The sequence below is a fragment of the Protopterus annectens genome, chromosome 3.part1 (assembly GCF_019279795.1).
Source record: "Protopterus annectens isolate FY-2018-M chromosome 3.part1, PAN1.0, whole genome shotgun sequence".
NCBI lineage: Eukaryota > Metazoa > Chordata > Ceratodontiformes > Protopteridae > Protopterus > Protopterus annectens.
In genome coordinates, this window is record NC_056732.1 from 346593599 (window position 1) to 346621472 (window position 27874).

Here is a 27874-nt window from a genome sequence, read left to right on the forward strand (position 1 = left end):
GAGAGAAGAAAAACACCTCTTCTTACTTCGTTTCCTATGAGCAGGTAACTGGTGTCCCAATATTTGGAGTGTCTCTTCTGTGCACCAAACTACAAACATGAAATTAATACAAAATGCATCCACAGATGCCCGATTTCGTTGTTTCTGAAGAAATAAAAACAGAAAATAAAAACGCAAGGTTATCATAACAGACAAAATGTCAAACGAACTAACATTAAAACAAAAAAAGCAGCTTAAAAGATCCGGGTAGCCTCGTCCAAAAGTCATTAAATGAAGATATGTGCATCTGCAGTAGATTTCGAATAGCAAAGTCAACTACAGTCAAAGGTAAAATTCCGAGTGTTTGCACTATATACGTGCTGAAATTATAACGGGTTGTTGTGTATAACTGTATTATATGCAAGCATTAAATGATTTTTCAAAATGTAATGAAAACAATAAACTTAAGGTGATGCTGCACAACACACCCAGTTATGGAAAGAAATGATTTGTTTAAACACAGAAAAGTATTGTCACATTAATTAACGTTAATATAGTCCATTGCATGGTATTCAGAATGTATTTAAAATGAATGCGGTATCGGTCTTCTTCTTCAATCGGTTTCATTTCTTGTCATCAATCTTTGACCAAGGTTGTGGTGAACTGAAAATCAGCTTTTATTGTCCAGTAAAGCGCCCCAGTGGAATTCTGGACCCTGTCTGCATAAGTTTTAAGAGGTCGCTACCCTGACTTATTTCTTATATATCCCAAGCGTTCGCCACCCCCTTCTCGCTACTCGCCCCTTGAGCCCGTGTGGCTTCAAAATTCTCCACCCTGCCATTTCCAAAATATTTTTCCCTTTCATCTTTCTGCCGCTGCTGCTACTGCTGAAGACATTTCTATTTATCAGCTCTGCAAATCAATGACTGGCGTCACAAGGGGTGCTGGAGTGACGATTGCACCATTAGTAATGACAGCTTAGAAAGAAGGGGCAATGGTGATCCCTCCCAGAGCCAGAGCAGTACATTGCTGTGAGCGCATCACAGGGTCATCCCGTTTAGCGGCTGCTTCTTGTGTGTTCCTCCAAGACTGCATTGTTGTAAAGGTTCGTGGTAGAGGTTTCTGGGCTGCACTTTAAGGAGTCGAAATGGAAACCGGCAGAAAAGAAATGGTCATGTTTTTGGAGGCAGGACAGCTCCGGACTCTTCTTGGCAAAAGAGGGTCCGGTCTGTCAGAGGCCGGAGCGCAGGAGTCACCAGAGTCATTAGTGCACAAAGGTTGTGGTAGTCCCCGATCTGACCCTCTTGTGCAAGAAGGAGGAGGGGGGCAGGACGAGATGGCAGCTAGAAGCGAGACGGGTTCTGTGAGCCGGCCAGCTGGCGCTCTTTGTCAGGCGGACAAACCCTTAATGGAAAACCGTTCCAACCCGGGGCAGCATCTCAGCAGCGCTTCTGATACCGAATCGGACTTCTACGAAGAAATTGATGTGAGCTGCACTTCAGACTGCAGTTCTGGAGCAATGGATTATCCCCACAATAATGGTACCGTTTCATTACTGATTATTCTATAGCTATGGTACTAGTCCGATTTTCGGGTATGAAAGTTCACCCAGTGGCATGCTTTACCTGTTTACCTCCTCCCCCAACTGTTTCTCTTTTTACATCTTAACAATAAGTAGCCAAAGGTCATCATGCACCTTGTCTCTGTTATCAGCACCTACGGATGCTAAATGCACTTGGATGGTGCAGTAAACAAAGTCTTTAGGCAGACTGTTGGATTAAATGAACTGACATAACAAAGGTGTTTCATCACTAGAAACATTGTATACTGGCTGCATTTTTCTGCTTTAGTAAAATAGTATCATTAATGTCACTGTCATTTCATTGTCTGTAATATTGTCCATTCACCATATCAGACGAAGTGTCTTATTAAAGTCTTGCTCCATGCTAGACATTTGTGACACGTGTGTGTGTGTGTGTGTGTGTGTGTGTGTGTGTGTGTGCGTGTGTGTGTGGTTAATCAGACACAAATTTGCTGACAATGGAGTGAAAGAAGCAGTTGTGTACTCTTGTGACCTTCTAGTATGTTGTGTTATTAACTCGTATAAGACTAAATTCTTAATATTGTTATATTGTGCCATCGACTTCTCTGAGCCATTGCTTTCAGGCTTACCCTTTTAAATAAAAACATTGTCCCTGGTTTTGGGAATGTTCACCATTGTGCAGTAACATTTTGTTCCATCCCTCCTCATAAACACAATATTTTGACTGCACAGTCTGGAATAATAGCACTAAATAAAGCAGAACACCGCAGGTGTCTTCTTGTTCTTCAGAAAATACATACTAGTACTAATTCATTGCCTTATTCTCTGTACATTCGAAGTGAATTGTGGCAATACATGAACCTGTGTCTGATCTGCGGCCTTTACACCCTTGCCTCTGTTTGGTTTTAGTTATGGCTGTGGTTAAGAGGCTCTTTATCACCAGTTCCTAATTCGTGTTTTACATATTTTAGCAACTTAACACCCCAGCTACAGCTAAGAGATTATAACGATCGAATGCTCGCTCCCCAAAACAAAGCAAGAAATGTGTAGTTTGGTAACATCTACAAGTGATGAGTCAGAACCACTAAAAAACACAGAACATCCACCAGAAATTACACCAGGTAAGTAGGTAGATTAAATAGATAAACAGCCAGACAGAAAACTGAACTTTTCCTGTGCTGTGTTCAGGCACATACAGTTGCAGGTGTAGCAATGAGAGGTGTAATATTCGCACAGCATCTCCATGGGAGATGGCGATTCAGTCAACAACATTTTAATGTTGTCGCCTCATGGATGTGAATTAAGGCAGTGTCAGTGAGACTTCTGAAATGCTCTCATGAGAAATATTTGTGGGTCACCAGCCAAAAATGGGATTTGTCATCTTTTTTATTCCCATAGATTGTCAAAATAAGAGTTCTAACTGGGACTATCAAAGGTTCTGTAAAACAAACAAAACCCTCGGACAACCGACAAAAATACTCTGCAGATGCTGGAGAATTTCACTGCATACTGCACACAACTCTTCAAAATAGGTATTCATCTTTAAGGTAGGTTTGGTATATTTTAAACAGGCATGCTGTAATGCCTGTGTGTCTTCATCCGTCTGTACCGGTTGGAACAAACCTGTAGTAAAAGCATTCATTGTATTAATCAGGGGTGCTTTGTCTCAGCATATCTGGACAAAGCCATAAATAATTGGGAGGCAAAGGGATAAAAATAGGGACAGTTTTAAATATTCTTCGTACAAACTTAGAAAGTTGATAGAATAACAGGTTTTGCATTAGCATGCATTTTCTGAAGGATACGAGGTCTGAAACTCAAATGTCTGCCATTATTTTCTGACTTCAATCCTCAATGATTTGTCAGAAAAATACCACCAGCCCAAAATATGAAACAAAAATCTGAACATTCTGCGAAAATCTGTATAGTTGAGAGGTATGTGTCTCAGTGAGGGGTTCATTTTAGGCAACAGCTAATAACAAACCACAGCAGCATCGTGTAAAATGTGTTGCCGGGCATAGTATACGTTGTTTCCAAGCATTTCTCAGAAACAAGTATGGCTTATTGAGGTCAAAAGATGCATGTGACTGTCTAAATTAAGGTCTGCAGCAAATACTTGCACTCAGCTTATTTTCAGGTAAGCAATGTTCATTTGAAAAAAAATGACCAGTTCTAATTGGTGAGGGAGCAACAGCTGGGAAAAAAACATCATTCCTCAAGGCCCAAGGGGCAGTATTTACAGAGGTATATAGGTTTTGAACACAACGTTGGGGGCAACATTAATGTAAGGTTGTGAATACAAAATAAAAAAAATAAATATGTGCACAAATGACATACTTCTACAAGAATAACGTTCTGTGTTTCTCTTTTCAGGTCCCCAGGCAGAGGCCTTAAAAATTAGCCACGGGAGCGGAGGTGAGACTGTCAAGATTGGTGGAGCACCGAGCTCTTTAGCTTGCGCCACTGGTGATCAAATGCGCCGTTACAGGACAGCCTTCACACGTGAACAAATTGCCAGACTGGAGAAAGAGTTCTATAGGGAAAACTATGTATCAAGGCCCAGGCGATGTGAGCTGGCAGCAGCATTAAATTTACCGGAAACGACCATTAAGGTAAGTGCACACCTCACCTGACTTGCCTTTTTGCTGAAAGGAGCCAGAAGCTGTATATGCGTTTTTCACTTTACCTTAGTCACCGTTAGTCTTAACAGCTGAAAGAACACTCTTCTTTCTTCCTTCAATCATCCTAGCTTTATAAAAATCATTAATTGAGTATACATTATTACATACGCTATGTAAGTGTTGATCTAGTCAGTGCTTTTGGTGTTTTTTTTTTTTTTTTTTTTTTTTTTACCAGCTTCAGTTGGGTCGTTTTGGTTTTATTTTAACTGATGCTTTAAATTTTTGAACAGACTTAGAAGGATTAACTGTGTTGCTTGAGATCGGTGACACCGGTACCAGTAAAAGTAATTTGTCATAGCAGTGTATCTTCTATCTCCTGTCACTCTATTGAACGGTTTCGGTTAGGAAAGGGTGATGGAGAGTTACAGGAAAGACGTGGCCTATTTTGTGTTTTCTGCTTAAGGATGATGGATTTCTTGCTACCACAACAACCCCTGGGGAACCCTGGTAAAGCCATATGAATTAAAGTGGGTGGATGACAGGTCGTCTTATGGTGGTTGTTTGCAGAACATGCATTTGCAGAAAGACAGAAGCCATTCCAGTACCGGTAGGGAGGTTAGTTATAACAGATAGGCGGAAGGGTGATTGTTTGAGGAAGTTGGGCAGTGGGGGGTCCCAGACACAACGATTGCCCTTCTGATGCTACGTATCTCTAATCCCCAATCCGCAAAAGCAATGAATGGCCTACCATAGACATGGATAACAGACAATTCTTCAATCACACACATCCAGCAAGGAGTGATCAAAAATCCAGCAGGGAATTTAAAATATTAAAGCCAGTTATCAGAATAAAGGGCCTACACGCAGGTTGATAATTACAAGGCCCTTGCCATGTTTAGCAATGCTAGAAGAGCCTATCAAAATTAAACAAGATCAATCTGGATCCTATCAGAAGGTCCTTGTAGGTAAAGAGTCAATGAGTTAAGATAGATAGATAATTGACAACTAGATAGATACATGGACAGACGATGAAAGCAAATAAATATACATAGACCAGTATGATTAAAAGAATCAGAAGAGCTATTGCAGGATTACACTGGCTAGTCTTATGAAAGCTCCAGTGGTCCTTAGCCTTGTGTACACCTGTATAAACCTGTGAACACGTCTGCGGTATTCAGGCTCCACTACAATTGGGAGAGTCATGGCTTGACAACAAGAGGTCAGTGAGCTACAGCAGGATTAAAGCAATCAAATGCCCCCAGCAGGGATAGGTGAATCAAGGAATCTACTACAATGTACTGTCTCAGGAGGCCTAAGCAGAGTATCAGAATCTAGTTCCCCCAGAGCAATTTTATGAAATAGGGGAATACGGTGCTAATCCAGGAACCAGCCCTTCCCACATGTTTTAAAAGATGTGGGTGTCCATAGCAATATTCATGAAGATAATGGCCTCATCAGTAATGTCAATTTTTAGAAAATCTTGAGCAGAAGTAATAAAGTAAGGGGTCCCAGCATAACTGTAGGAATTAGTGGATCCACAGCAGTATTACTGTATGCCAGGGACACCAGCAAAGTTTTAGGGACCACAATAAAGCTCTACACCTTATTGTCATCTGATAAGTAAATTTGACATGTTCACACACAATTTCATTTTATATTTCAGTACTGATCTGCTTACATTTTATGGGCAATTGGGGGTGATAGTTACTAGGGTTGCACATCCTATCATGTTCATAATTAGGGGCCTATATTATTAAATGAAGACTGCTGTAGAGTATTTTGTTGTTTTCGCAAACTTTTAACAAAACTGTTGAAACAGTTTTGGCTGGGAGCACTTTGGACAGCGACTAAATTAATCAATTCTGACTGATGCTCAAAACTCTTGTGCTACTAGGAGAGCGTTATAGGCAAATTGTGTTGTAGCCTAAAAATGTAAATAAGTAAGTATACCATAGACTAGAGACAAAAAAAACTGTTAACAGAGGCATAGTTAGATGGGGGGAGTTCACTGTGTCAAATCTAGTAAGTGTGTGTCGGATTGATAAGATGAGCAGATGACTGGTTGGATAGATAGATCAGACCAGCATGCCACACGTTGGTCTTAATTCAGAAGTAATCAGGGTCTTATCTCATTCCTTTTCTTTTTAACTGCATTATTGGTTTCCTTACTAGTCTGATAAGTCTTAATTCGGTGGAATTTTGCTACTTACTGTTTTAAAATTATGTGGTTATGTATTCTGGATGCTTTCAACGTTTCTTGAGCAGTAATTTTCTATCAATGTAGTTCCGAGCGGTAAACATTAAAAAGCGTGCAAGCATGCGTGCGTACGTATGTGCGTTTATGCGTGTGTACGTATGTGTGTTTGTGGAGAGTGAGCGAGAGAGACCTTTTTTCACTTGCTTCATTGTAGTTTGAAAATAATGTTGGATTGAAGACTTCCGTTAAGCAACGTAGCTCTAATTAGGTGTTCTACTACTCTTAAGACATTCTGCTGTCTAAATGAGAATGGCCTCAAACTTTTAGACAGGGTACCCCTCAACCTCTTTAGTGCAAGAAGTCTGGACAAAGCCTGATATAATTGGATACAAAGGCCCCAAAATAGGGACACATTTTAAATGTTGATCTTGGAAACTTAGCTGCTAGAATAACAGGATTTGTGTTACCATGGATTTTCTGAAGGCTATGAAGTGTGAAACTCAAACGTATTTCATTATTTAGTGACTTTAATCCTCAGATCATCTCAGTGATTTGCCAGAAAATCAAAAACTTTTATGAGTTATAGACCAATAATACGAAGCAAAAGTATGGACATCTGGACATTTGAGAAGTATGTTATTATAAACATTTTATTCTGGTAATATTTAAGTAATATATAGTACACTGTGACATGACCTTACATCTCATTCTAACTCCTAGGTGTACGCTTTCTAATAATTAAAGTGCGGAGCTTTTCTCCCTGGGCCTCCGCTGAAAAGAGTTTTGTACCCAGTAGAACTTTTCAGGTAATCAAAAGTAAACAAATAAATCGATGAATAAAAACTGAAGCATGTCTTCGCTATAAAAGGTAATGTGGTATATCAACAAAAATGAAACACAATGGCACAATCCATGTTTGATCTGATGAATGATTTATAGATTGAGAACATTGCCACAGTTTAGCATTAGCAAACACAAAACATTACATGTGCTGTACTGCAGCGGTGAAACACACTTTGCGGTGTTGTGCATTCTTTTGGCACTACGTTGTTATGCCAGGCGCAGGAGACCGTCAACAAATGTAAAGTAATTAACACACACACACTATAGATGGGTAAAAAAGAAAATAAGATATATATATATATATATATATATATATATATATATATATATGTGTGTGTGTGTGTGTGTGTCACTCACCTTAAATCTCGTTGGACACACTTAAAGAGGCAAAAAAAAAGGCGATAGCAAGTTGTCAGAAGAAAAGAAGACTAAAAATACATATATGTGATATAAATTATTTTATTATTTCCAAAAGTAATATTTGTTAACATTCGCTGTTCTCTTCGAGGATTATGACTTTTTCCTCTTTCCCACTATTGTTCCTTTCTTGAGCACTAGACTGTGCCTTCACCGAAGGTGAATAAACAGATACATAAACAGACCTACAGTCACCTTCCTACACACGCACACACAGAAAATAAGAAAATATTCTTAAAATTTAATTGAACTAAACTGTGGCACTGCCTGACAAACACCGTAATATGATATAAAACGCTGAAAACAAGTAATATTTGTCAAAAGAAGCGTCATTTTGGTTGAACAGTAAAATTCATCTTTTGTATCATTTGGGGATATGAATGGATGGCAACCCAGCAGTCTCAATGACTTTTCAACGTTAATTAAGCTTTTAAAAAATGCTTTTATAGCATAAGACCCACACCTTCTAGCAAATGTGTACACATTTTAGGAAGGCAAATATTAAAAGCAACACAGGCCGAGATATGCATGCACACATGTAATGACATGCAATGATGTCTTAGAGCTGTGCAATGGGGCTGCCGCATCCATGGGTTCAGCAATTATTTGGCCAGTTGTTACCAGTTAGGCTTCTATAATTTGCATGCATATTTGAAGTAGTCGTTGTATGTGTGTGCGTGTGTGTGTGTGTGTGTGTTTTGCATGCATCTAAAACTGTACACTCACACCAAAGTTTATATCTTTTTCACATCTTCTTGGCTTCTACGGATTTATTATTTATATTGAATAAGCCAGTCCCAAGGAAGTTATGTGCAATGTGTGTTGTTTTCATTAGGCAGTGTCTGTCTATCTGTCTGTCATACCTCTCAACTGTCAAGAATTTCACAAACTGTGCAGATTTTTGCCTCATATTTACGATCTGTCCCCCTTAACCTTTGCGGTTTTCTAGCAAATCATTAAAGATTGCACTCACTAAATAATGACAGCCATATTTCAGCTTCAAACTTCATATTCCTCAGAAAAATTGTAATGCAAAGCCTCTTATTCTATCACCTTAAGTTTATAGGAGCAAATTTTATAATCTTTCCCTATTGTTACCTTTTGTTACACACGCACACACTATTTGCCACATATTATTTTGACTTTGTCTCTGACTCTTGCACTAACAATTTGAAATGTATGCCATTATGTTTCTGAGAACTGCTCATAAAATTATTCTCCAATGGGTACATACAGAATGTCTGGCTACAACTTTGTGAAAGATAAATATTGCACTTAGGAGTTTGGAGGAATAATGCCTTCAACTTTAGACTTTTGGCTCTCCCAAAATACAAGTTATATTATTATTATTATTATTATTGTTATTCCTTTATTGCGCTTGAAAGAAAGCTGTCCGCGCTCATTTGTGTTAAAGGAGGAATACCTGTCATTAATATCATTGTAGTCAGGTATGTTAGTTCATTTCAAGTAAGCCTTCTTGAACCCTTCAGTTAATAAGTGTTCTTTGCAAATGCGTTTTCAAAGACTGACATCCTTAGGCAGTTCCATAAAGAATAAAACTGCATAGCTTGCATATTCGTGGAAGGTACATCATGTTAATTGTATTATTTTTTCACAGGTGTGGTTCCAGAACAGAAGAATGAAAGACAAGAGACAACGGCTGGCTATGACCTGGCCACATCCAGCAGATCCTGCTTTTTACACTTACATGATGAGTCACGCTGCTGCTACAGGCAACCTGCCATACCCCTTTCCATCTCACCTACCTTTGCCTTACTACTCTCATATGGGCATTGGGGCCACTTCGGCCTCTGCAGGTACACCTTTCAGCACTCCACTCAGGCCCCTCGACCCTTTCCGAGTGCTTTCGCACCCTTATCCCCGTCCTGAACTGCTGTGCGCCTTCCGACATCCTTCTTTGTATCCCTCACCTGCTCACGGACTCAGCAGTGCAGGAAGCAGTCCTTGTTCCTGTCTGTCCTGTCACACCAGTCAGTCAAATGGACTGGCACAAAGACCAGCTGCTTCAGACTTCACCTGCTCCTCGAGCACCAGAACTGACTCCTTCCTCACCTTCACGCCTTCAGTGCTGAGTAAAGCACCGTCAGTCGCCTTGGACCAGAGAGAGGAAGTACCTTTAACAAGATAGACCAAGAGGCTTCTCGGCTCCTTAATAGCTTTTTTTTTTTTTTTTTTTTGGGGGGGGGGTATTGCCCACTAACATTGAAACTGTTCAGAGTACTTTTACGTTCAGTAGGACTGTAGTACCCCATATTGATATCAGATTTATGGAATAATTACATCAAAGGAAAACAACTGAAGCATGAACATCAGCCGTGTTACGTTCTCCTCACGTTGATTGTGGCACTTTTTTGCTACTCGCCCTGGACCTGTCTTGTACATCGCTGAAAGACTGATGAAAGTCCCGATGTCTAAGCTGCTGCACATTGTATTAAATGCATTTTAGAAAAAAAACGAAATGCACGATTGTTTGCCAACAGTCGACAACGCAGAACTGCAACAGTTTTAATTCTGCAATGTGCTATTATTTAGTTGAGTTTTATACATTTTATATTGTTCTGCTGCAGGAAAGATGTCAGGTAGTCCCTGAAATGCTAGTAGAAAAGCTATGTGAGGGTCAGATTCATCATGTTGTTGTCAAGGCTGCCTGTTTTATGTCTTCAAGTTAAGTGATGTTAGGATCCTCGTAACATTTTGTTTCTCTCCCTCTTTCTCACACACACACACACACACACACACACACGCCGTTCATTGTCTTATTTAGAAGAGCTAGTGTCCAATATGCACTACGAGATGCCTGTACTAAGGCCATGAAAGGCAGCAAGGGTTGTATATGTAAAGAGGACTTTTGAACGTTGAATTTATGGTAATGTTCTCAGCACAGGGACCTGGTACCAAACATTAATAAGCCGCCAGGGGAAGGGATTATGTAGGTGGTGGAAACGAGGGGGGGGGGGGGCAGAACCAGCTAATTCAGGCAATTGTTGTACAAACGGTAAGAAGGGGCAAGTGTCCCAACACACACACACACGCTTCCTGGTTCTCTTTCTCCAGGCTTTTTCTTTATTGCGGTATTTTCTTTTTCTGCAAGTACACCCCTTTCATAATATCATTTTGAAAATGTCTTTTGAGGCCTCATTTATCAGATAGATCTTTGCTTCTGTTGTTGTAGTAGACCCCCCCCCCCCTCTAGTTTTTTTTCTCTCTCAAACAAACAACTGGGGTGAGCCCATGACATGGAAAAGTCAACCTTACATATATATTCCGAAACCAGGTTTACACTAAAATATAGTCAGTGTATTAGTGGTTACTTCTCTACAAAGCAAAGGCGTGTCATTTGAATTTGGGGCTTGCGCTAAAGGGTGAAACTGATATGAGTGGGTAGGGAACAATTTCTTAATAAAATATAAAGTACTACTACAACTGAAAGACACTGTAAACTGGCAATTTGCTCTGATTTCTTGCGTTTGTTTCCTAGGTTAAATTCGACGCACATATTTATTAAGTTTTAGGAACTCAAGTTCTTTGATTATAATGTGAAGATAATACAGTGCCATTAATAAAATGTACATAAACAAAATGATAATAAAGAGATATTTTATGACTTATTTCAAAATCTATTTATTCCTAGTGTTTTTTATGAAAGCCTTCCCACTACAATTTGTTGTACTTCTGGGTAGGAATGGACAGGATTTGTAAACTCAAATGTTATTTAATTTGTAGCACAGTTACAAACAATGAAAAACAAAATTAAAGTATGCAGTTGGTGTTAACTGATATTTATATATTACATTGTTTCATTTTACTAGATTAAGCTTTGGAACATGGAATATAATTGTGAACCCTGACTGCACCTGCAGAGTATCATTCCTATTTTCACAGTGTGTTCTGAACTCCATTTTCTGTGCATATTAAAACGCCAAATATTCTGTTACATTGTGTGTGATACGAATTGAAATTGTTTAGCACCATCAACATACATGATCCTAGCTTGTTTGTATTATTACTTTATTTCCAGTCATTGTACTAAAAGCAATAGCACATTAAATGTAAATTTGGGGGTTACATTTATTATTATTATTATTATTATTATTATTATTATTATTATTATTATTATTATTATTATTATATGTGTTAAAGTAAGATGAACTGCTTAGTTTATTGCAAATATTCTTGAAGAGGCGAGTGCAGCTGTTATATGAAACAAGAAATTCCAAGCCTCTTAAGAACAGAAATGTCAAAACTGTGCTTACCATTTTAACTCACCGGCCTATGTCCCTTTTTGTATAGCGTTTTATTTCAAGACCCATACCAACCGTCTATTGACAGATAGATAGATAGACAGACAGATAGACAGATAGGTACACATAAGCATGCATAGCACATACACTATGTATACAACAAAACAAAGATGCGACCCTTGAAACCGGAATGCCAGAGTTCCCCTTTTCCTACTAAAAAATTTTAAAGAGGCAACTGAGACATTAAAATTCAATTTTAAAGTAAACAGTAGTTAAAAATTAAAATTGTAGATTCGATGCATTTTCTAAGGAGTTGATTGACCTATTTTAATATCCCACACGTTACTATGAATTGTCTATCATGCAACTACATTTTTTGACTTTATACGATTTTGAAATTAAAGTAATTGACTAATACGGGTAATTAAATGCATAAACCTGTCCACAGGGTATACCGTGGAGATGCTAGGATGACAGAAACGGATCAGTGAGTATACATCCAGTAAACTGCCTTCAAATCCATTGTGTTATCTAATTGACATAGTCTCCAGACTGAAGCCTGGAACACATCCCTTATTGAGCAAGGTCACTTTTAATTGTGTCATACATAGAAGACTGTTGTTCAAGGAATTAATTGTTATAATAATTTTATTTCGAATTATATAAGCAGTTATGTGCCATCAACATTATTGGAAACTGTCTAGAAGGAACACACGTGAATCGGAACTATATGTACATCTGATTGCAGTTTATAACATGTAGGTGCGGTAATATCATTCACTACTAGTTATTATATCAGTATAACAAAGATAACGGTAAGCCAACCCTGAATGTAATATGCAATACACAGGAGTATTTAAGACTAAAAGGACTAAGTTTTTTTTCCGGGTGGGGGGGGGGGGGGTCTATTCTCTTTTTAAAGGCAATTTCACAATGTATTTATTTTTAAGAACTCAAGACATAAATAACTGATTAGCAATATCATCGTGTGTCATATGTTCTCATTTCCTTACAGTCAAATTCAGCTCTTTCAGAATCCTTGGATAGTTAGCTTTTGATTGATTGCCTTGTTAATGCGTGCTCTTGTAAGTGTGACCAAGCTGATTACAATGCATATGTTTGGAATAATGCTCAGCTTGAGCTAGTGAGTTCAGCAGGAGAGGAAGGGAGAAGCAGCCAGAGCCCTAATCTGTCCAAATGAGGATAACAATAGCATTTACTAGGTATTGAACTGAGTGAAATGATAATACTAGCGTCTTAATTTTTCATACAAGGAATATAAAAAAAAAAACACGGAGAATTTGCATAGTATTTTAGGTATGCTCTTATGTGTGTGTGCTCATTGTCAATCTATATCTGCCCCCACCCTCACTCTGTCTCCAGATAATACTTATGTGCAAAAAAATGGATAGGCAAAACCGATACATTTAACTCATTTGACTAGCTGTAGTGATCCCAGCACTGCACATAAAATACACAATATTAAATTAATAGATTAATCAATTCTGTGAGTAAAGTCCAGTGGACGCGTTTCGGAAGTACACACACACACGCGGTGCATTAGCTGTATTGTTTCTTTCTGCAAAATAAACGAGTTATATTACCAATGCAGAAAGAAACAATACAGCTAATGAAGCAGTTGAATGAAATATAAAACCACAAACAGTACAGTGTTATCACATTTGTTAAAACGGCACTTGTAATTTTTTGCACTTTCCTATTGCATTTTCAGAATTTGTCTACGTTGCATCACCCACTTTTTGGAGTGGTATCGTTGTGGTACTTTTCTGAGGCTAGTGTTTCTGAGCAGCATGACTTCCCACCATATCTCTGTAATTCTGAATTTGTATAAACAGAGGGGTGACCGTCGTTTTCTGACATCCACTGCTCCTGCATTTGGTGATTATGATGCTGATACACAGTGCAGGTGTTTCTCCCCAAGCACTTTGCAGAAAATTAAGCTAGTTTGAATGGATTCTGCATAAACAGTCACACTAAGTCTGCTGGTGCTTGAAGTGCCTACAGTATTAAATCAGACCACAGCATACCTCTCATCTGTCCAGATTTTTGTAGAATGTCCAGATTTTTGCCTCATATTTTGATCTGTTCCTCATTAAATTTTGCTTTTCTGGCAAATCACTGAGGACTGAAGTCAGACAGTAATCTCAGACATTTTAGTTTCAGACTGTATTCCCATCAGAAAAAATATCATGCTAATACAAAACCGCATATTCTATTAACTTCCAACGCTTGTAAGAGCAATATTTAAAAATTGTCCCAATTTCTTGTCCTTTGCCCCCTCCCCATTCTTTATGGCTTTGTCCAGATTTCTGGCTCTAAGAGGTTGAGAGCTATGCCCCACAGTGTTATGTAACTAGAGAAACAGATCAAAGATATCCATAGCATTTCGCTGGCCTTTCTTAGGCAACAGCTTGGCATTATTGAAGGGGGAGGGTGTTTGTTTATGGGAGCAGCAACACAGTACCAGTAAACATGACCATATCGCAAAAATTATGCATCTGGAAGGCAGCAAGCGGGTGATGGTCCATTTGAGACATCTAAAACTACTTATTCAGTGTAAATTCTTCTGAGGTGAAGAAAAGTAGCGGTGCCGCCTCATTTTCCAACTTTCTAGTGAATTACTCTGTAGAGACTTGATTGAGTTTCCACTGATTTTCAGTTGTGCATATCTGTTAGACTAGAAGTGCGATCCTCGGGTCCCTGAAAATTTAAGTGCAATTTAGGGAAAAATATATACCAGGTACCAAACAGTTTGGCCATTTTCTCAAGTACAATCCTCTCACAGTTATCATATATATATATAAGTAGTGGGGTGTGTGGTGCAATACCCTCATTGTGTGTGTGGTTGTGTGTGCGCGCGCATGGGGGTTGCCCTTGACCCACAGCGTCAGTATCAATCTATTTTCCCATTTTTGTACATAGCCTTGGGTGTCACATGAACAGTGTCCACCACATAGAGCCAGGGTGGCCGTCCTTCTAACGTGTGACAACCACTGTTGCAGTTGTTTCTGGGGAATGTGTTTTGGGACTCGCACTATCGAGTCTCGAATATTCTCCTCGGTTTTAGCAATATCAATCGAAATGTAATGTGCTTGCCAGGTCAGTGCACCTTGTGTTGACTAAGTATAATTTTCACTGATAGTAACGTTATGAGTTTATCTAAGTTTCCGGCTGAAGGCGACGTGCTTATAAACATATTGTATTATTGCGAGTTTATTAGCACCTGCACCATTCTATCCTGCAGCATATTTTGGTGTTTTCAGACCTCCCAACTTGTCATTTGGAAAAAACAATAACGGAAATAAGTTTCGTAAATGTTATTACACTTGTCACTGGTAACCTATACATATTTTTTTATAAAAATGTAGCCTATTTTTTTTATTTGCCCGCTTTATATTGTTCAGTGTTGAGGATAGCCGCATCTTTTAGCCTATTACAATATCAAGACTGTGTCCAAAATTGTTACATTTTTATAACCAGATGCGCACTTTAAAGGAACGCAACTGTGACAGCACATTTCTCAGTAGCAGGTGAAAGGAGAGGAACACATTTAACTACCAACAGTACCAGTAACAGGTATCAGTAAGATTTGACAGCCTTGTCATATCTCGATTCTTGCTTTTACTGTTTGATTTATACAACAGTTTATGGTCAGTATCTTCTGACTATGTCAGGCAATTTTCTTAATATTCTTTGGTTGTCACTGCTGTGATTTCAGTAATCTACATTATTTATTTAATTATTATTTATTTAATGCTGGTAAGCAATGTGGACTGCTTTGTATAAGGTAAAAAAAGTGAACATGTGAATAATCTTGCTCTGTTTCTCTGTTTAGTACTGGTGTAGAAGAACCACACACACACACATTTCTAGAGCTCTGATTTGCGGTTTTCATATCCAATGTAAAACCTCTAAAATGGCTATCTCCTAGACATTTCAGTATGGAAGGCAAACCTAACTTGTGTGTGTGTGTGTGTGTGTGTATATATATATATATATATATATATATATATATATATATATATATATATATATATATATATGTCATATCACTTTTGGTGTGTGTATGTGAGAGATATGTGTATGTCAATCTTTTGCATTGCTAAATCATGCCCTTTTTGAGTTATTAAAATGTGTACCAATTTAACTAAAATTCGTTTTTTTTTCAGTCGTTTTTTATTAGCTAATTATGGTGAAGAAAATGTTCAGTTAAAACAGAGTACTCCCGATTCCCGAATACAAACCAAATCATTCTTAAGGTTCTTCATTTGTCTTGCTGTACATTTCAAGCTAACCCGTTACTTCTCATGTGTCTTTAGCTCAGTTGCTATGTTCTTTCACTAACCACTGCCATTCTCCAGTTATCTTTTCCATACTCCAGCTATGAAACACAAACTGTTTTTCCTCAACCACTTTGAAATGTTGGATCTGTTGCATTCTCTTTTATCTTTTCCTCTCTTCTTCACTTTTGCATTTTTTTCTTTTTACCCAAACATCGATCACAAACTTTTCTCTGCTGTCCACTCCATCTTCCCATGCTATCATAAACAGAAGTTCTTGTGCTAAAAAAATCTTGGTGTACTTACTAACACAATGGCCTTGCACCAGTCTGAACATAGCAGCTGTTAACTTTTTCTGTGTTTTTTTTTTTGTTTGTTTAATGCATGTGTTTGAAGGAAGGGTATTGTGCGAAGGGCAAACTGCTACCCATACCTTTCAGCTGTCCAGATTTTCGCAAAATGTCCAGATTTTTACCTCATATTTTTAGTCTGTCCCTCGTCATTTTTTTCTGGTAAATCACTGAGGATTGAAGTACCTAAGTAATAATATTCATTTGATCTTCTGACATAAAATCCTTCAGGAAATGCATGCTAACACAAATCGTGTTATTCCATCAACTTTCTAAATTTATAAGAGCAACGTTTAAAACCTGCCCTTAGTTTGTGCGTTTGTAGTCCCATTATTTTATGTTTTGTCCAGATTTCTTGCACCAACAGGTTGCGAGGTATGAGGCTAGTACGTCAAGCAATTAGTTTGGAGTCTAGCAAGGAAAAGCAAAGTTTCCAGTCCAGTTTACAAAACTGGACCCATTGTATTACGAGCAGACAGGTGTGAACATCGTTTTATGCAGAGAGGAAATCCCACCAGACTGCATGTGTTGCAGTGCCCCATACCCCCTCTGCTAAATGTAATCATCACTGAGGTTGCCATTAGCTCATGGAAAGCAAACACACACATACCCCCCCACACACACACACACACACACACACACACACACATCTGTGCTCATAGACAGAGATACAAAGGCTTGAGTACGTGTATACACTTGTGTAAACTCCTGTATTGTGTGTGTGTTGGGGTATCCCAGGACAGGTGAACCTGCCTTAAACTGTGATCAGACACATTTAGAGTGCTCCAGGGTATTTTCAGTGCCACAAGTTTTCATTTTTGGTTACTACTGTAAATCACTCTGTTACTCTTCAAATAATTGCTTTTTAGCACACTTAGAGAATATAGTGATAGAGGGTTTCCTGAATTACAGGCCTTTGTTCAAAGTTATACATATTTTTCCTTTACAAATCCCGGCCAGGGATATTAAACATGCGGAGGATTTTACTTCGATTACATCTTTTTCAGAGTCTCAGCAGTATTGCTTTCAACTTTCTTTACTCAAGACGTCAAATACAAGTCAAAACTAATAGAGAAGACTGGCACAGAATCGGGGCTACTTTTTAGATGTTACTGTAATTTTCGTAAAAGTTAACAGAATGACTGGTTAACGTTCATTTTCTGAGCATGAAAAAGTATGAAATTAGGGCGTACTCGATTGTAATTCTTGGAGATCAGCCAGAAATTCAAACATTTTATGAGGGAATGAATGGAGATCGATATGAAAAAAAGTGTGACAAAATGTACTGTTTAGCAAGTAAAAACTTGGTGTTGGAATATACCAGCAAAAATCACTTGTTTGTAAATCAGTAATAATTGTCTTTTTCATGTAAATACAATAAAAATATCTATTTAAATAGCGGACGTTATGCAAACCTGGGATAACTGAGAACTATGCCCGAATGACCACCGTTTTGTCCAGATTCACCGTCATTGTAAGTGGTTGTGTTTTTTATTCTGTTGCCAACATAAAGGTATGCTTTTAAAGACATTTAGTTGTTTCTGTTACAAAGTGTTTTAGACACAGAAGATTGTCTGAAGCAATTACATGAAAGTGAAACATTCTTTGCCGTAAAATTTGCTGGACATTTGACGGTTTTTAATTTTCCCTGATTGACACCAAGGCTCCAACAGGGAGCGTTCAGGGAAAAGATGGACAGGTGGTGACCTTATATTTTGCTAGGAGATCATAACCCCCCACACTTATCTCCCAGCATGGTTAGCAAAACAAAATGTTAACACCAGTAGTGCAAATTCCTTTATCAGGAAAATATAAACTTCGTTTATCTCAGTCATATTGTGAGGCCGTTAACGCATGACACTTAGTTTTAAAGGAAGTTATAACTGATCCCCCCACCTCCAAAAAAAAAAAAAGATAAAAAAGAAAGCCGAGCTTTGTTTAGTCGAATGCAATATCATTCAGCATTTCCTTTTTTTTTATTCTAGAGCAGGCGATTTCCATAAACAGAAATGACATTGAAGCAAGGTATAATTTGTGATGCATTTTAAGTATGTACAGTAAATATTATGAAAATAGAGAACTTAATTCAATGAAAAAAAAAATGCAGTGAGAATGCTTAGTTGCACCCCACCCCCTCCACCACCACCCCTTTGCTGAGCCCTTTAACTGTGTCTACATCTATTTTAACCCTGTTTTTTACAGCAGGCTGATGCTGAATAGACCAATCACTCTATAATGATGATGAATGTGAAATTAATTCAGATACAAGCAAGCCAATTTACGCCTTCATCTGTTTAAACAGGCTTCCAATATTATTTGGAATTGCAGGTCACAGTTTTAATCAATTCGCTTGGCTTTATCCTTGCATCTTTATCACGATTATTTATAGTGCAATGGGGACTACTGAAAGGCTGTGCTGTTCCTGGGAATAATTACTTAAAAGGAAATGTTTTCGAATGAAAATAAACTGCACAATGAAAGATAAACTGCCCTCGATCTTGTAGAAGAGCAGAGAGCTAAAACTTGCATTTTCTAGGACGCCAGCGACTTTCGTTTATTATATTAATTTCCACATGCAAATGTGTGGGAGGAAAATAATTTGCTTGCCTAGGATGACAGTTATGAATTAATACTCAGTTCATACAGATATCTTACTTTAGTCTCCACCAGTTCTATCTCCCAAGACATAACAATGGCATATATATAATTAGATAGATAGATAGATAGATGGATAGATAGATAGATAGATAGATAGATAGATAGATAGGTAGGTTTTAACTTATTGTATTCTGGGTCAAATTGTACACGAACTATTCTTTATGCCGGCAAATTTCATTTAATCTGTAGAAATCATTGGCAGTAATCCCAGCTGATGTTTATGAAATAAACAGAATCAACACTCTTATCTGCCAGTACACCTTCTTTTGTGATGTCATTGTAAAGTAGCACCCGCAGATACTACATTTACTTGTAGGGGTCATCTCAGCTATTCCCCTTACCAGTAAAGATTTTATAAAAATAAAATTTTTATAAAATTGCTCAATAAAACACTTGTCAGGATGACCAATTTTCACGCGTTTTATCTTATACTTTTTATTTGTTTAATAAACATTTTATGATCGATTCTCTGATACCCACCCCCCCCCTCTCTCTATATATATATATATAGATACATATATATGTAGTAGCCAGGATTTTCTGTGTGTGTGTGTGTGTGTGTGTGTGTGTGTTAAATAGATGGCGGAAGAGAAAGAAAAATAGGATGCATTTATGAATTTAAAGCTTATCCTGCATAATAAATGGAAAGCATAGTTTAAATTCACAACTTCACATGTATTTTACTTATAAGAACTTAAGAAGAAAAATATTATTTTCAGTGTAATTAACATTATTACATATAACTATTTTCTTTTTAAGTTATACTGCTGGAGCTTTGCCACGGGTGTTTGACTCAATCAAAAATTAACAATTTGTTCCAAAAATAAAGAATAGTTTAATTTTTTTAATGTCAGTATCTTACTAGTAAGCTGTAATTCAGCTATTGTGAATTTGGCCGAAAATGCCAGTAAAAGAGGAAGCTTTGAAGGTGAGATAGTAGTTCAGGTAATTGTAGGAAGCCTAGTTCACCCGTGAGCCATAGATGATTATCATCTTGGATTATGCTATAGACAGGAGGAAATAGGGAGAAGATGGAGAAAAGTAAGGATCAGAGAAACACAGAAGGAGTAAGAGAGACAGACGTGAACATGTTTAGGTTGGCACAGTTGTCCGGTTCCAACGCACGCACGCACACGCACGCACGCGCACGCACATACATATATTTCACACTAATACTTCGAGGAAGCTTATTCCACAGATGAAGGTGAGGGAGGTGTTAGATGATGGTTTTATCCTTGATATGCTAATACTCTGGCGTAGAATGTGTTCTTTGGAACAAGTATTAGCTCAAGAGTTTTTCTTTCCAAGGAAAATAAGGTCAGGGAGTAGGGCTGATGTGGCTCAGAAGGCAAGGCACATATCGCATCTCATATTTTTTTTCCTGGGAGGCAGTGCACTTGCATTTCCTTTGAATAATCGTCACTTTGAAGGGGATTTCTACGTAACGTGGGGTGGGGACTTAAGTCTCTCAAGTGGGTGAGGTGGGTGATGAAAGCTTACCCCAGCATAAAAAGTAATTTTGTACTGCTGTCTGTTAAGAAACTTCTTGATTTGGATTGTGTACATTTTCGCTATTTTCAGAGCCATATTTATGTATAATAAATATATATTTATATTTTATATGAATCATACTTTCTATCATGGTCTCAGGAGAATCATTTGAGTAGCCATGTTTCGTCATTGCTGTTAATCCAAGTTTACTCACTGTTGTTAATCCAAGTTTACTCACTGTTGTTAAAGGGCATGATGATTTTATTGCTAAGAATGCATGGCAGACGATCTGTTTCTTTAAATCATATGTCTTCATTTGATCAACCTGCTGCTGTCAAGCTTTTAAGAGAAACACTGCACGTGAAACAGTAAGCTTGTGTCCCACTTGCACAACAAGTTAAGGGCATAAATCCGAATTGTCCGGGCCAGATTAACAACCTGTTTTATGCCTTCCTTAGTGGTACTTTAACTACCACTTCATTTATAGGCTGTTCAGGCATACAACAAAAAGAAAGATAAACGATGACTGGGTTTTGGTAATTATTAAACTGCTAAAATGATTCACTAGGCAATTCACCCAAAAATCTCACAATTAAGCTGTTGCAAACAAAACTAGCTGAATGTGAAAATAGTTAATTTCATTCTCCACAGTCTTAACCTCAATACAGTATATTTAAGTGGTTCATTTATTGTCTATCTTAACAAGTATGGCATATTTAGAAAATATCTATTTTGCATGTCCTTGTGGGAAGAGACTGTTTGTATGCTGCATAAAAACAAATTAGTTATTTAAACTTTGCCCCTCTTAAATGGTACTGTGAATGTCCCATTTATCTTTTGTATGCTCAGGAGGCACACCAAAGCTGAAAGGGTACGACCACGCATGAATTATACAAGATGTAGATTGGCATAGGTGCTACAGAAGAAGTGAACTGCTGCAGGAACAAATTATAAACTGCATTTTTGGAAGGGTGGGCATAGTTCATAGAAGGCACAGTTGACCAAGAAATCATATATTTTCAAATGGATTCAATTCGTTCTAGATGTTATTATGCTTTTCAGGGGATGCAAAAGCAAAGCACTTCCCCAACAATAGGTGCTTTCCTTAGTTGTTTTTGTGAATATGCAGTTGCTTTCACCTTATTATTTTTATTTTGAATATGTGGTATTCCTGGTGTGTGTGTGTGTGTGTGTGTGTGTGTGTGTTTCCACAGATTTTTTTCAGCACATGCATTCCTATTTCTGATGTATGGTCATTTCTGGGTAAAGGCCAGAAGAGAGAGACCTGACAGGAAATCAGTTGTCAGGTTCACCTATGTTTAGCCAAATCACCAGACATCTCAATGGTTTGTCATTAAAAGACAATTACAGAAAATTAGAATAATAAATATCAAATCAAAAATGCCCCCCCCCCCCCACTTTCAATACCTGTCATTTCCATTTTGCTTGCATGGGCATGTGATCAAAGTTAAAAAAAAATGCATTTTTTATTTCCCGTCATCATCTTGCTGGATAAGAACCGGATTTCTGCCCACTTAAGCTTTTGAGGGACATGTGACACTGACACGTGTGCGAAAGTGACACCCGTATAAAAGAGAAGTTCAGTGGAGTCTACTTACTATCTATCTATCTTACCTGAAGTTTGAAAACTGTTTCCTATTACCAGGAAAAAAAGTCTTAATTTGATAGACAACAAAAGTAGAAATAAGGTTAGAGGCATTTTCACAGATAAATTCATTGCCACTGATGTGGTCAAGTTCAGATGTGTTTTTATGTATTGCTTGAGACTATCAGAGGCATTTCCTGCATTTGTGTTGAAGACTAATGGTCAGGCTGCTGACGCATGGCTATTTAGTTAATCGCTGTGTCTCCAAAATCATATCAAAAGCAGAGATAGTGGATTTATGAGAAATAATGCAGTGACACAGAGGCAGATTATACCTTAGACACCACAGTGACTGTGCATATTACACTTTACCATGACAGTTTTATTGTTACTTATTTTATTTACTGTAAGTAGACTCGGCCCAAGGACCCATTGTCAGATGCATCTGATTACATGTAAAAAAAGTTTTGATAAAGACGCTGCTGTGTTCTAACAACAGAATACAAATAGCAGTAAAGCAGATACTGATAGAGTCAACCCTTGCATAACAAACCCATTTCGATATATGAACAACACAAACAAGGCTTAAAATAACTTTAGTAGGACAACAGCCGTATTCAGCAGTCTTATCATTTGGTTAAAATTATACTTGGACTAGGTTAGGTAATAACTAGACAGTGTACTGTCAAACTGATAGTGAGGGGTTGTGGTCCAAAAGGTCAAAGTTAAAGAGTTTTATAGCCTGGGAGACCTGAATAAGAAGCTTTGGTGTAGTATTACAGTAGTTATGGTGTTAATACCAAGGTCAAGGGGTAAGAGATGAAGTTTCATTGTGGTTGAGTAAAGGGTTAAGTCATTACTAAGCAGGTGAGAGTAAGACAGTGGTTAAGCAGAAACAGTTTATGAGTCATGGTGCTTGAGTTAACAGTTACCCTAGGGTAATTGGAAGAATGCTGGCTTTCAGCAGTATATTGTAATGCAACATGAATTTTCCACACCTAATGTAAGTTCTTCTGCAGTTGGATATACTTGTAGAAGATTCCATCAGAGATACATTATAAGCCATATTTCTAGGTAGGAAATATGACATTTTTTGCTAAAAAACTTTGGGATTCATGAGTCCACACATCAGCAATTTTTTTGTTGGGGTGTAGAGGTTAGCAAATGGTCTATCAGAAGTGTAAGTATTTAAACTGATTTACAGAATAAGCCAACCACCTTCTGTGGAATATGGCCTTATTAACTGTCTGCATGCTTCCTGAGATGGCTTGGGGTGTCTTTTATAAATCTTCAGCTAACCAGGTGCAGCTGTAAGGAAGGAAGTGTTGTCCTATAGTTGTTTCTCTGTCATCTATCTTCAGAATTGTCTAATGGATAATACCCCAACAGCTTGGTACAGTGGAAAATATTTTAGTGAACCAAGCTTCATGGCTTCTGTTTGCATGACATTCATGGTTAGACCCACTGAATTAGGCCTTGCATTAATTTTGGTGAGATTGCTAGATAGCAGACCAGTGACAACTTGGGGTAATGTACGTACATACCAGATAACCTGCCATCAGCACATACAATTGCAGGAATATCAGGCAGGGACATTTCAAAGGTGTTTATGAAAGTGGTCAAAGTGGACAGGAGTGGGCCAAAACATAAATTTTGAGATACATCCTCAACAGAGCTTTGCCATGTTTCTGAGTAAGAGAGGTAGTCTTTGTTTTTTTCCTCTGACTGTGTGATTATTCAGATAAATTTGTTTAACCAGAGTAGTGTTGTGAGTGTCAGGCCATGCCAAAGTTACCTAAATATGTACCTGTGCAAAACAGAGTCAGACTTCTTAAATACACCAGTAAAGACTACTCCATCTAACTTTCAAATATGTCCTTTGTTAATGTGGTGGTAAGGGTACTGTGGCCTTTTTAAAGCCATGTTGCTTCTTACTAAAGTGTTCAGAACTGCTGAATTAGGATACTTCTTGTGATCCACTGTCTCTAAGTAACTTATAGGAAAAATACATGGGTCAGGTATAAGAAACAATGCCTTCAAAACACAGTAGACCTAAAGGTAGAACAAACTTATTGCTTCCTAAATTGGGGGAAGGGCATGGCTATGCATATATCTCAGAGTGAATGTCTTGATGACAGTAACCAAAAAATGAGGTCTAGAGTAGTATGGTATTGTGGAGGTTATTATTAAATATACTTTATGGTGCCCTCAGTGATTCTCCTTCTAGAAGGTTCCCTGGATTAATTCTGGAAAAGAAAGGGAAGACAGCTACCCCTCAGCCAGTACAGCTTTGGGAGTATTCATATAAGACTTGATTAGAATGAGCGTAGGCTTAAGCTGATTTATGAATGGGGGGTGATAGTTATATAGCTGGGTAGTCAGACTAACAATGCAGTAAAATGCAATACAAAATAATGCAGTACAATGTAATAATGAATCAGGCACATGCATAAGCTCTTTTAGCCTGTCAGAAGGAAGACAGTCTGATGATTCCATAACAGAAAAGATATGTAGAAGAAGTAATAATAAATATCAGGATAGCTATAAATCCATCCATCCATCCTCAATCCCTTTTCCCATTTTGCACATGGGGTCGAGGTGTCACTTCTACAGTGACAATCATCTCAAGCCGAGGTTTACACCACTGGGTGGCTAGCCGTGCCATGGTAGTTCATTTGCACCACTCACTCACACACACACTCTCACCTATGGCCTATTTAGAGTGTCCAATCCATCTATTGCATGTCTTTGGAATGTGGGAAGAAACCAGAGTACCCAGAGGAAACCCACTTGACCACGGCAGGACATGCAGACTCCACACAGAAGGCACCACAAATGAGAATTGAACAGGAGTACCTCTTGCTGTGAGGTGACAATGCTAACTGCTGCAAAACTGTGGCCACCCATGTCACCTCTGTAAGAGAGCTATAAATATAAAACAGTAAAAGAAATGAATTAACTGATTCTAACTTTATGATGTTACATAAGCATGGTATGTCAAGGCTTGTCATGTTGAAGTATCTCACCAGCTCAGCAGCAGCCTTATGTTAACCAGCATTAACATGACTATGTTTACTATTGATAAATGCAACTGAATTCAATGAAATAGGTCCATCTTTATCTAGTCAACAGAATGGCAAATTGTTATTATACGAATGATGCCATGCAGTCTGAAAAATTATTGTCCTGACTCAAAAATATTTGGTTCATCATTACTTCAAGAGGCAGACATTTTTTTGTATAGTACTGATGTCTTCACTCATGACCTGTGGCTCTGCATACACAGATTAATGAAACTAAACTGGACATTCATGTCATTCTTATAACTAATTCCCCATTTTCTGTCTTCTTAACTGACTCAACTGCTAAGTAAGTGGCACACTGTTTCCTGTAATGTATAAACTAGATTAATAACCATAGAAATGGGAAAATTCTGAATTTTTGTATGCCTGTCTGTCCATCTAATTTGGCTGTAGTATACTCCTGCATAATGTATCACTTCTTGAAACAGCAATGTGTTGAATTTATAATAATATAGTGAAATGCAAAGGTTTTACTTCAGAAGTTTATTTACTTAATTACTGAACATGTTCCATTCTCATTCAGTCAAATATTTCAGTATGACATATATTGATCCAGTTAATGCATATTAGATAAAACAGAAAATCATTGACCACCAACCTTTCGGAAATGAGTTCGGTAATCAGATGCTACGAAAACAAAATGATGCACAGCATTTTCTAATGCCTAATTAGCAAAAATATTTGCAAAAGGGCATGGAATGTGGCATGGAATGTAACCAATTAATATATATTTAACTTAAAGTATCACATTTTCTACAGACATCCAAGTAGCTGCCTCGAAAAGGTGTTGAAAAGGTTTGATTGCAGGCTGACATAATGATATAGAAGGTTGCACTGTAATATGATTTATTTTTCACAATGGTTATTATTAACTCAGGGATTTAACATATAGAGTGTGCAGTCTAGGTTATAATACAAAAATGTTTTCATGGAAGCATGCTTTTACTGAACTGGGTTTGTGAATTTGATTTTTGGCTGCCATTAAATGGCTTACTGTAATACTTGTGCAGCAGAATTGAGACATTATGTCAGAAGAGATATCTCTGATATTTTTATCCATCAAAACACAATAGTACAATCCAGAACATGGGATGGTTTGGTGAAAGACAGGAAAATGCAGTGGGCACCATGTTGCTTTCTGTCCATTGAGCTAGCTGTATCCCATGAGTTAATTAGACTGCAATTGTGAAGACTGGAACTTCTCTCCTACATTTGATTCTGCCATATAGCAATTTCCGTGGTAGTGAACCAGTCATGAAAACCTAAGAAAACCCTAGATATAAGGCTGTTTAGACATGAAAGAATGAAATGTACAGCAACTCAGTCAAAAAGAGGATTATAGTCATGCAGCTGATCACTAAAGCAATGAATTTCTAACATGAAGACCTAAATACATGAAAATCACCTCCAATAAACACCTGCCAAAATGCTAACACTGCATCCAATCCTGAAATAAAAGTAAAATACAGCTGACAGACAACAACAACAAAAAAGTTCATCATTTTGTAGGTGAATAATGCCCTTGTATCACCATTGGGGGATCTCTCTCCACACCCCTTAAATCATGGAGACACAACCACAGGGAAATAATCAGGTGTGCTTCAATACAGAAAAACTTCATATTCCTGGGACTTCAAAATTCAAACTTCAACCTGCAGGTTTTGACAGTCTGGGTTTTGAAGTCACTAAATGTTTTCAAAACAGAAACTCTGTTTACAATGATTGCATCTTCCTTGGGATTTAGAATACTAGTAGCATTCATTCTAAATGATTATAGTTTTGTAGTTTCTTAGTTAACCGCATAAAGTTCAAAGGCCATCAGAATACAGGCTCCACAATCAAGGAGTAAACAAGGTGCCTGTAATATTTTGGTTTTAAACAGATGACCTTTAACTTTCTTTATAACACTATGTTCTAGGTCTATATTACATCTGCGAAAACCCCTTTCAGCGAATGACTGTTAGCTGAATGATAACCAGCAAAATCTAACTCCGTTGAACAACCATTCCAGTGAATTTTTTCCTAGGGAAAAAATACTTGGCCAACCTAAAACCAGACAAAATTTAAAACCCTTCAAAGTGGGGGGCTTTGCCCCCCACACCACCAAATGTGAGGGGCTGTGCTCTCCACACACCCCTAACTAAATATACCAGCTCCAACATCACACTACAGTGGAGAAAAGGGCAAATTTTAAATGACAACCAAGCATTTTTCCCCTAGGAAAAATTTGCTGAAATGGCCATTGGTGGGAATTAGATACTGCTGGTAATCATTTAGCCAAGAGCCACTCACTGAAAGGGGTTTTCATGGACATAATATAGATCCTATGTTCCTACTCTCTACCATTTATTTGCATTCAGTTTTTAGCTCATAAATGTTTTTTTTCTTCATGTATCATTTGCCTTTGGTCCAGGTCATAGCTGAAAAGGGTCCTTTAGACCATTCCACTAACCCATATAACAAATATATTTTAATCTATATCTTTACTCAAAACTTCTGTCCAGGGGGTAAAGCATTATAATG

At 37.8% G+C, this 27874-nt stretch overlaps 1 protein-coding gene across 2 annotated transcripts; it reads left to right on the forward strand.

Moving 5' to 3' along the window:
- The first annotated feature begins 1109 nt into the window (after nt 1-1109).
- EVX1 (even-skipped homeobox 1) lies at nt 1110-9749 on the forward strand. 2 transcript variants are annotated; one of them, XM_044067972.1, is made up of 3 exons: nt 1110-1525; nt 3910-4134; nt 9219-9749. In XM_044067972.1, the coding sequence occupies exons 1-3, from the start codon at nt 1127-1129 to the stop codon at nt 9747-9749; spliced, it is 1155 nt and encodes a 384-aa protein (XP_043923907.1). In that variant the 5' UTR covers nt 1110-1126. The 2 variants fall into 2 exon arrangements, with proteins under 2 accessions (XP_043923907.1, XP_043923908.1); XM_044067973.1 differs by having other exon boundaries at nt 1122-1520; nt 3896-4134.
- Nucleotides 9750-27874: the final 18125 nt, after the last annotated feature.